General features: G+C 40.8%; 1 protein-coding gene across 1 annotated transcript; it reads left to right on the forward strand.

Moving 5' to 3' along the window:
- Nucleotides 1–6,843: 6,843 nt before the first annotated feature.
- LOC133985077 (trace amine-associated receptor 1-like) lies at nt 6,844–8,327 on the forward strand. Its single transcript, XM_062424637.1, has 2 exons — nt 6,844–7,016; nt 7,517–8,327. Exons 1-2 carry the CDS (start codon nt 6,844–6,846, stop codon nt 8,325–8,327), a joined length of 984 nt encoding a protein of 327 aa, XP_062280621.1.
- The last annotated feature ends 2,409 nt before the right edge of the window (nt 8,328–10,736 follow it).

Raw genomic sequence — 10,736 nt, forward strand, 5'->3', positions numbered from 1 at the left:
CCAGTGTCTATTTAAGTGAATCTGTGGTATTTCATTAGGAGGCACCAGTGGTTCTGCACATTGGCCTGGTGTATTTGCTTTGACTGATGGTGTTTTTGGCTGCAAGCCTGATGCAGTAGTAGGTGGTCCAAGGCCTGAGGTCAGTCCCTTTGTAAGAATCACCTTCCACGGTTCTTACTCAAGGTGGCTGGCTGGCCCGCTGCTCACTCTGCTCCTCCACAATGAGGAGTGTATACTTGGTTGAGTCCTTCACTGTCGTCCATATCACATACAGATCTGAGAGCCAGACAGAGAGAGTTGGAAGTTATTTTGTGAGAAAAGACCTTTAATTAATGTATACTCATGTTTGATCACTATGTGGGACACTATCTCTAGGTTATGTAATAACATAACTAGGGCTGAAACTAACAATTATTTTCATTATTGATTAATCCGGTAATTATTTTATCAAATGGTAAAAATGTTGCTCACACGTCAAAGAAGGTGCTGATCAATTTTCTGGCGATTGACTGATCATTGCAGCTTTAAACATTACACTTAACAGTAGCCCATACATCTTTCTTTCTCCCATTTCCTGCAGGACTTGAGGAGGATGAGTATACTCATTACAAATACCAGATATCCAAAATGTCGATAAAGAGAAATAAGTGACTAAATGAAATACAACACTAACGTTAAAACAGCAGCGGTTTGATGACATAGCAAAGCAGTCTCTGTGTTACCATTCCACTGAACAAAACGACACAGGAGTTTCACAAAACACAGTTGTCAGCTGTTTGCCTATTTTGATGTCAAACAATAGGCAATATCATAATTTCCATCATTTTAATACAGCTTCGTCTTGTCTTAACTGCAGCTGATATGTTTTGGTCCAACCTTCTGTCGTTGATGAAACCGCTGTAGATACTGTTGCTGCCACAACCATTGCTGTCTATGTTGAAGAAGCTACAGCTGGATGTTCTAGATAGTGCCACTCCTTTGTAATGAACGGATGTTGTTGATATCAGACAGGTGCCATTCTGATACTGTAATGCCCCTGTGACCTTCCAACACCATTTGGATGATATGAAGATCAATTTTCCTTATTTAATAGACCACTGCAGTATTTGAAGCAGCAGTTTCAACATTGCAGCCTCAAGCTATAGACACTAAAAGTGTCATGACTTTAGGGAGGAGATGTGTTTTCATGGCCATGTTGTTAGCAAGCATAGGGTGACCTATGGATAATATTAAATGGATTCTGGTCTTGTCTTAGTTTTAATTTGAATAGATGGTAGCGAATGAAATGTAAATGGGGGAGGGTTATAGGAAGCATGAGGAAAATAAGGAAGAGAAGAGTTAAATAACTGATGTCATTGAGAAGTGAATCAGAGGGCTTCTAGATCTCAGCAGCTCCCTCATCACATCCTATGATGGTAGAGACACTGGAAGATGAGCTCTGCATCCCTCCTCTCAACACCTCCTGCATGTCAACGCTGGTTTCTCCCAAAGCCTCACTCATCAAAACACTGTTGTACTGCATCACTCTGCTGACTGTGATGCTCAACCTGTTGGTTGTCATCTCCATCTCTCATTTCAGGCAAAGATACTTTTCTTGAATTATTACAGCTGGTAGTGTGTAATAACAGGTTTTGGTGTTGGGGATTTTAGGGAAAACTGATGAGCATCAGTTTTCATAAAATTATGTTTTTGTAAATCCTATGCTATGACAACAACTTTGTCTCTTAGTCCACCCTGCATAGAACCCTTTTAAATGTGTTTCAAAAGCTAAATAGGCTAAAGATCTCAGTAATTAACTTGTACATTTAAATAATATAATTTTCATTGGGCTTCTATGTATGAAGACGTCACAATAGCAGTAGTCATGATAGTCCAATTCTGCTAAACAGAAAAAATAGAGATTTAATTTGCATGTACAGTTTGGTTTTCGTAGAATTGTGTCGGTAAAGGTAAAATATTATGTATTCTCAATTTCTCACAAATATGAGGCACATCAGGAAACCACTAATTGGAAAACTCATAATCTTCCTCTCCAGGCAGCTTCATACCACCACCAATGTCTTCCTCCTCTCCCTGGCTGTGTCTGACTTGCTTGTGGCGGTTGCAGTGATGCCAACTGCAGTTGCCCAGCAGTCCTGCTGGTTTATGGACAAAATCACATGTGCTCTCTTGTTTTTGTTGGGCTTTATCCTCACCTCTTCCTCTGTTGGAAGTATGGTGCTCATATCAGTCGACCGTTATGTGGCTATTTGTGCTCCTCTGCACTATTCTTCCATGATAACACCAAGCAGAGCTAAAATCTGTGTGTCTTTGTGTTGGATCTGTTCTGTTATCTATAACTTCATAATATTAAAAGATCACTTGTCCCAAATAAACATGTTCAATCCCTGCCCCCAAAAATGTACAATTTTCATAAGCTCCATATCAGGTGTAGTAGACTTTATTGTCACTTTTTTGGGCCCTGTTACTGTTACTGTCCTACTTGTGTTTATAGTTTGTCTGTGTCCATATTACGGTCCTTCTCTAGCAGTAGTGGACATCACAGATAATGGTTCATCTGCTCAAAGTTGGCTATTTATTTGTAACTCTAGTTTAAATCCTCTGATCTATGCCTTTTTCTACCCCTGGTTTAGAAAAGCCATTAAACTCATTGTCAGCCTTCAAATACTGCAACCAGGTTCCTGTGAGGTCAAGATCATGTAGAAAATAGCCATATACTGTATAGAAATTGAATTTATTAAGGCTAACTCAGAGTAATCTTTATCTTTAGTTCAGAATCATTTTCAAAGAACACTGTAAAACCACAGTGCTGTTTGTAAAAACAGCAAAAAGACTACCTGAATAGGTATTCTTACAGTTTAATGTTACTGTACTTTAAAAAACAGAACAATATCTGCTCTATATATAATGAATGAGGGTAGCCTAAATATTCCAAAGACAAAATTAAAAATGCATTGTTTTGTTAAAGTCTATTGAATGGCCCGATATAATGAATCTCATTATTTGTGTAATTAAGGCCTGTTATCAACATGCTGCAAGTTGTGCATGTGATACACAGGTACCTATAGTGAAAGTCTTAAAAGTATGGCATACAAAAATGACTTAAACAATATGACACTACTATTTTCTATTTTAAAATAAACTTTGTGTTTTCCAGTTTGTCAATGTGATTCCCGAAAAATGGTATAAATGAATAAAACTGATATGTATCCAAACCTGTGTGACGTCTTTTTCTAAACTCCAAATCATCAAGGTCAAATTGATGTTTTTATCAGGACACTGGACAGGAATATAAATATTCAAATACTAAATAATGAAGACAGTGAAAATGTACTAATTGCAAAACAAAACAAAGACTATGTGTAATCATTCTGGTATTATATGACCTTTTGTTACTCAAGAAATACCCAGAAATGGTACTGATTTTTTGAAGCAACAAATAGACTAAGAATAATAAATGATGTTTCACAGAAACTTTATTGTTAACAAACACCCACAGCTGTAAGTTGCAGTGCAGGTTTCCTGATAGAAAAGGGAAATGAGTAATGGCCTTTCAATTTACATGATTCTGTCTGTTAATGGTCTGCCTAATAAACAAACATGACGTTGTCATGTCAATAAAAATGTAACAACTTTCTCTGTGGCATACTTAATTTTGATGGACTTCTGATATTGAAACACACAATGTTCTTCACATTGTAGATGTGCATTGTCAAAATTACAGAATTAAAAGATAACATACCACGATTCCTTCAGTTATCAGTTTAACACTACACAAACAGGTAAACACACTTATGTAAGTATGTAAGGAAAAATAAAACTGTCCACACTGATATTTATACAGAGGGGCCTTTTACTATTTCACAGATTGTCTTTATCCTGCAGTTTCTGGGACTATTAAAGTGTTTCACAAAATGAGAATTCATACGGTACATCAAAAAGAAAATATACTTTGTTTCTTTTTTTTCTTTTGTTTTATTGCTTGATAAATTTACTTTACTTTTAGTTTAATAATCAACCAGATAATCTAATAGCCTACCTCAAAAATAGAACTATTTATTATAAATACAATTTCAGCAGATGGTGGGGGAGGATGCCGGTCAAACCTGGCAGACCCAAACGTATTGTGATGGTCTGCTGGGAACGTCTGGCAGAGTCTCCTGTTAGAGAGAGTTTCAACTCCCACGTCCGGGAGAGCTTTGACCATGTACTAGGGGAGGCCATGTTCCGTGCCTCCATTGTCAAGGTGGCCTACCGTTGCTGTGGCCGTAAGCTAGTCATGCCTGTCGTGGCGGCAATACCCGAACCCGCTGGTGGACACCGGCGGTGAAGGATGCCGTCAAGCAGAAGAAGGAGTCCTATAGGGCCTTTTTGGCCTGTGGGACTCCGGAGGCAGCAGGCACTTACAGAAAGGCCAAGCGGAGTGCAGCTGCCGTGGTTGCTGAGGCAAAAACCCAGACATGGGAGGAGTTCGGTGAGGCCATGGAGAACGACTTCCGGACGGTTTCGAAGAGGTTCTGGACCACCATCCGGCGTCCCGGGAGAGGGAAGCAGTGCACCGTCCGGGGACCGGAGGGTGTGTTCGAACTATAGGGGGATCACACTCCACAGCCTCTCTGGTAAGGTCTAATCGGGGGTACTGGAGAGGAGTGTCCGTGGGATAGTCGAACCTCGGATTAAGGAGTAGCAATGTGGTTTCGTCCAGGTCGTGGAACTGTGGACCAGCTCTACACCCTCTTCAGGGTCCTTGAGGGTGCATGGGAGTTTGCCCAACCAGTCCACATGTGTTTTGTGGACTTGGCGAAGGCATTCGACCGTGTCCCTCGGGGAGTCCTGTGGGGGGTTCTCCGGGAGTACGGGGTATCAAACCCCCTGGTACGAGCCTTCCGTTTCCTGTACAACCGGTGTCAGAGCTTGGTCCGCATTGCCGGCAGTATGTCGAACTTGTTTCCAGTGAGGGTTGGACTCCGCCAGGGCTGCCCTTTGTCACTGATCCTGTTCATAATCTTTATGGACGGGATTTCTAGGCGCAGCCAGGGCGTTTAGGGGGTCCGGTTTGGTGACCTAAGGATTGGGTCACTGCTTTTTGCGGATGATGTGGTCCCGTTGGCTTCATCAGACCGTGACCTCCAACTCTCGCTGGATCTGTTCGCCGCTGAGTGTGAAGCGGCCAGGATGAGAATCAGTACCTCCAAATCCGAGTCCATGTTCCTCAGCCGGAAAAGGGTGGAGTGCAGAGTCTGGTCATGTACAGAGAAACTCCCCATGTTAACAGTCCAGGCAAGAGAGGGTTTTTTTAGGATCCTTGACAATTGTAGGGCAGGTTGCCAAAGAAGAAACCCAACCAGCACCTCCTGGAAAGGCAGGTTTTCATTGGGGAGAGCTCTGAAGCAGAAGTTGTTTTAAGAGATTTATCCACCCTTGTTTTTTCCCTGGCCTGTTTTGGGGTATATGGTAATTCCGTGAGCAGCGAGTAATGACCCTACAATTCATTGGAGTTCCATCTGCATTCAAATATTCTATACGTCCTTTAAATGCTACAAATTTCTTTGTTCATTCATGGCACAATTTTGAAAGTGCATTTGAGTTAGGTTTTGACCATATCTAGGATAAATAGGTGATTAAACATGCCCTACTGGTCATTGTATTGGTAACAAAGGGCAAATTGTTAGCGGTGTTGTCAGTGTTAAAAAGTGGTGACAATAACTTAGCTGTGTGTTTATTAAAAACATGACAGTCAACTTTTTGCTTTTGAGGTTTTATGGTAGCTTGGGAAACCGTATTAAACAGGATACACATATGGTCAGAGAACAAGGTCTCTAATGCAGATTATACAAATTAGATTCAAACCAAGTGTAAACACTAGGTCTAGTGAGTATCTACTGTTGTGGGTAGGACTGTTCACATGTTGTAGGGCAGTAATAGCGAGAGATGGTGGTATCTTTGAAATGAATTTGATTCATCATCTCTGGGACAGTCTCTTTCAGGGCCTTCACCCCAGAACAGCTGCCTTCAAGTCGATGTTCCCCACAACAAGCAATGCCCAGGCAAGGCAAGGTCCCAGTAAGGCTGAGTAACCCTAATCCATTTCCTATTGAGCTGCTACAGAAATGACACCTGGCATCTGTATTTCAGGTTGATGTAAGATTTTCAGACCTTAAAGGAGTTGGTTTTTACCAATGCAGAACCGTCGGTATCCAGCTGGATGTGCAAGCGGAAAGCAAATTTTAAATTGAGCAGCTGACCTCCTTCCCCTAAAACATCTGGATGATCTGACACCTTACCAACAGTAGAGGTTGCAACCTGTGCTGACAATAGTCAGTGGTTTATGCGGCCAATGACAAGGACTTTGGACACACAAGAGCAGTTCTCCACCAGATCCCCACAGGTAATGCTCCCCTTGTTTATGATCAGTACAAGCTGATTCCACCAGCTTTTTGTGTTGTTTGTTTCAGTTATTATAGCTATTTGACATAAACATTTGTTTTTTTAATTATTATTTATTATTTAATATTAAAACTTTTTTGCTGTCAATTTAAATAATGTTCTTTTTCTGAATAAACAGGTGGAAATTATTATTATTAATATTTTATCCGATTCATTGATTCATCGAAAAGATAATCGACCGATCAATCGATTATTAAAATATGTGTTAGTTGCAGCCCTAGTAGGAAGTTAACTTATTGAAAACGAGAGGGAATGGGAAAGAGAGCAACATTTGGTGAGTAGGAGGAGTTCGGCTTGGGGAGGGGGGTGCAGAACATGAGAGTTAAATAACCGATGGCATGAAGAAGTGAATCAGAGGGCTGCTAGAACTCAACAGCTCTTTTTTCACATTCTCTGATGATGGTAGAGACACTGGAACAAGTTGAGCTCTGCATCCCTCCTCTCAACACCTCCTGCATGTCAACACTGGTTTCTCCCAAAGCCACACTCATGGAATCACTGTTGTACTGCATCGCTCTGCTCACCGTGACACTCAACCTGTTGGTTGTCATCTCCATCTCTCATTTCAGGCACAGATGCTTTTCTTGAATTATTACAGCTTGTAGTGTTTAACAACAGGTAGAGTTGTTGGGTGGTTTAATTAAGGGAAACATTCTGATCAGTGTTCATAAAATTGTTTTTGTAAATCCTATGCTATAAAACTAACTTTGGCTCTTAGTCCACCCTTAAAACAAGCTTTTTTAATTTCCTTTTAAAAAGCCAAACTAGATAAAGATCTAAGTACTTAACCTGTAAATTAAAAACATTTCATTTTCATTTGGCTTCTGTGTTTGAAGGTGTCATAATAGTAGTAGTCATGATAATGTCAAATTCTGCTAAACTGAAGGAGTAGAGATTTATTTTGCATGTAGAGTTGGTTTTTCATATTGTTGCAGTTATAAAAGTAAAATATTCGGTAATCTCATAATATTTGCTGTGATTTAACCTCATCTGCACTGTGTCACGGACTGAATGTGAGGCATGTCAAGGAACTACTACTAATCAGCCTTATCATAATTTTCCATTTCAGGCAGCTTCACACCACCACCAATATCTTCCTCCTCTCCCTGGCTGTGTCTGACTTGCTTGTGGGTGTTGCACTGATGCTAACTGAAATCATCAACATGCAGTCCTGCAGGTTTCCAGGTCAAATCACATGTGCTCTCTTGTTTTTGTTGGGCATTACTCTCACCTCTTCCTCTGTTGGAAGTATGGTGCTCATATCAGTGGACCGTTACTTGGCTATTTGTGTTCCTCTGCACTATTCTTCCATGATAACACCAAGCAGAGCTAAAATCTGTGTGTCTTTGTGTTGGATCTGTTCTGTTATCTACAGCTTCATTATATTAAAAGATCACTTGTCCCAAATAGATATGTTCAATCCCTGCTCCCAAGAATGTACAATTTTCATAAGCTACATATCAGGGATAGTAGACTTTATTGTCACTTTTTTCTGCCCTGTTAGTGTTATCATTGTTCTGTATATGAGAGTGTTTGTGGTGGCTGTGTCGCAGGCACGTGTTATGCGATCTCAAATTGTAGCTGTCAAATCAAGAACTCTCACTGTAGTTGTGAAGAAATCTGAGATGAAGGCTGCTAGAACTCTTGGCATTGTCCTACTTGTGTTTATAGTTTGTCTGTGTCCATATTATGGTCCTTTTCTGGCTGGAGAGGACATGACAGATGATGGGTCATCTGCTCAAAGTTGGCTATTTGTTTGTAACTCTAGTTTAAATCCACTGATCTATGCCTTTTTCTACCCCTGGTTTAGAAACGCCATTAAACTCATTGTCAGCCTTCAAATACTCCAACCAGGTTCCTGTGAGGTCAAGATCATGTAGAAAAATATCCATTTACTGTATAGAAATTGAATTTATTAAGGCTAACTCAGAGTAATCTTTATCTTTAGTTCAGAATCATTTTCAAAGAACACTGTAAAACCACAGTGCTGTTTGTAAAAACAGCAAAAAGACTACCTGAATAGGTATTCTTACAGTTTAATGTTACTATACTTTAAAAACAGAACAATATCTGCTGTATATATAATGAATGAGGGTAGCCTAAATATTCCAAAGACAAAATTAAAAATGCATTGTTTTGTTAAAGTCTATTGAATGGCCCGATATAATGAATCTCATGATTTGTGTAATTAAGGCCTGTTATCAACATGCTGCAAGTTGTGCATGTGATACACAGGTACCTATAGTGAAAGTCTTAAAAGTATGGCATACAAAAATGACTTAAACAATATGACATTACTATTTTCTATTTTAAAATAAAACTTTGTGTTTTCCAGTTTGTTAATGTGATGATATGTTGTATCCAGACTGTTGACGATTCCCGAAAAATGGTATAAATGAATAAAACTGATATGTATCCAGACCTGTGTGACGCCTTTTTCTAAACTCCAAATCATCAAGGTCAAATTGATGTTTTTATCAGGACACTGAACAGGTATATAAATATTCAAATACTAAATAATGAAGACAATGAAAATGTACTAATTGCAAAACAAAACAAAGACTATGTGTAATCATTCTGGTATTATATGACCTTTTGTTACTCAAGAAATACCCAGAAATGGTACTGATTATTTTGAAGCAACAAAAAGACTAAGAATAATAAATGATGTTTCACAGAAACTTTATTGTTAACAAACACCCACAGCTGTAAGTTGCAGTGCAGGTTTCCTGATAGAAAAGGGAAATGAGTAATGGCCTTTCAATTTACATGATTCTGTCTGTTAATGGTCTGCCTAATAAACAAACATGACGTTGTCATGTCAATAAAAATGTAACAACTTTCTCTGTGGCATACTTAATTTTGATGGACTTCTGATATTGAAACACACAATGTTCTTCACATTGTAGATGTGCATTGTCAAAATTACAGAATTAAAAGATAACATACCACGATTCCTTCAGTTATCAGTTTAACACTACACAAACAGGTAAACACACTTATGTAAGTATGTAAGGAAAAATAAAATTGTCCACACTGATATTTATACAGAGGGGCCTTTTACTATTTCACAGATTGTCTTTATCCTGCAGTTTCTGGGACTATTAAAGTGTTTCACAAAATGAGAATTCATACAGTACATCAAAAAGAAAATATACTTTGTTTCTTTTTTTTCTTTTGTTTTATTGCTTGATAAATTTACTTTACTTTTAGTTTAATAATCAACCAGATAATCTAATAGCCTACCTCAAAAATAGAACTATTTATTATAAATACAATTTCAGCAGATGGTGGGGGAGGATGCCGGTCAGACCTGGCAGACCCAAACGTATTGTGAGGGTCTGCTGGGAACGTCTGGCAGAGTCTCCTGTCAGAGAGAGTTTCAACTCCCACGTCCGGGAGAGCTTTGACCATGTACTAGGGGAGGCCATGTTCCGTGCCTCCATTGTCAAGGTGGCCTACCGGTGCTGTGGCCGTAAGCTAGTCGTGCCTGTCGTGGCGGCAATACCCGAACCCGCTGGTGGACACCGGCGGTGAAGGATGCCGTCAAGCAGAAGAAGGAGTCCTATAGGGCCTTTTTGGCCTGTAGGACTCCGGAGGCAGCAGGCAGTTACAGAAAGGCCAAGCGGAGTGCAGCTGCCGTGGTTGCTGAGGCAAAAACCCAGACATGGGAGGAGTTCGGTGAGGCCATGGAGAACGACTTCCGGACGGTTTCGAAGAGGTTCTGGACCACCATCCGGCGTCCCGGGAGAGGGAAGCAGTGCACCGTCCGGGGACCGGAGGGTGTGTTCGAACTATAAGGGGATCACACTCCACAGCCTCCCTGGTAAGGTCTAATCGGGGGTACTGGAGAGGAGTGTCCGTGGGATAGTCGAACCTCGGATTAAGGAGTAGCAATGTGGTTTCGTCCAGGTTGTGGAACTGTGGACCAGCTCTACACCCTCTTCAGGGTCCTTGAGGGTGCATGGGAGTTTGCCCAACCAGTCCACATGTGTTTTGTGGACTTGGAGAAGGCATTCGACCGTGTCCCTCGGGGAGTCCTGTGGGGGGTTCTCCGGGAGTACGGGGTATCAAACCCCCTGGTACGAGCCTTCCGTTTCCTGTACAACCGGTGTCAGAGCTTGGTCCGCATTGCCGGCAGTATGTCGAACTTGTTTCCAGTGAGGGTTGGACTCCGCCAGGGCTGCCCTTTGTCACTGATCCTGTTCATAATCTTTATGGACGGGATTTCTAGGCGCAGCCAGTGCGTTTAGGGGGTCCGGTTTGGTGACCTAAGGATTGGGTCACTG

This window comes from Scomber scombrus, chromosome 8 (assembly GCF_963691925.1).
Source record: "Scomber scombrus chromosome 8, fScoSco1.1, whole genome shotgun sequence".
Lineage (NCBI taxonomy): Eukaryota > Metazoa > Chordata > Actinopteri > Scombriformes > Scombridae > Scomber > Scomber scombrus.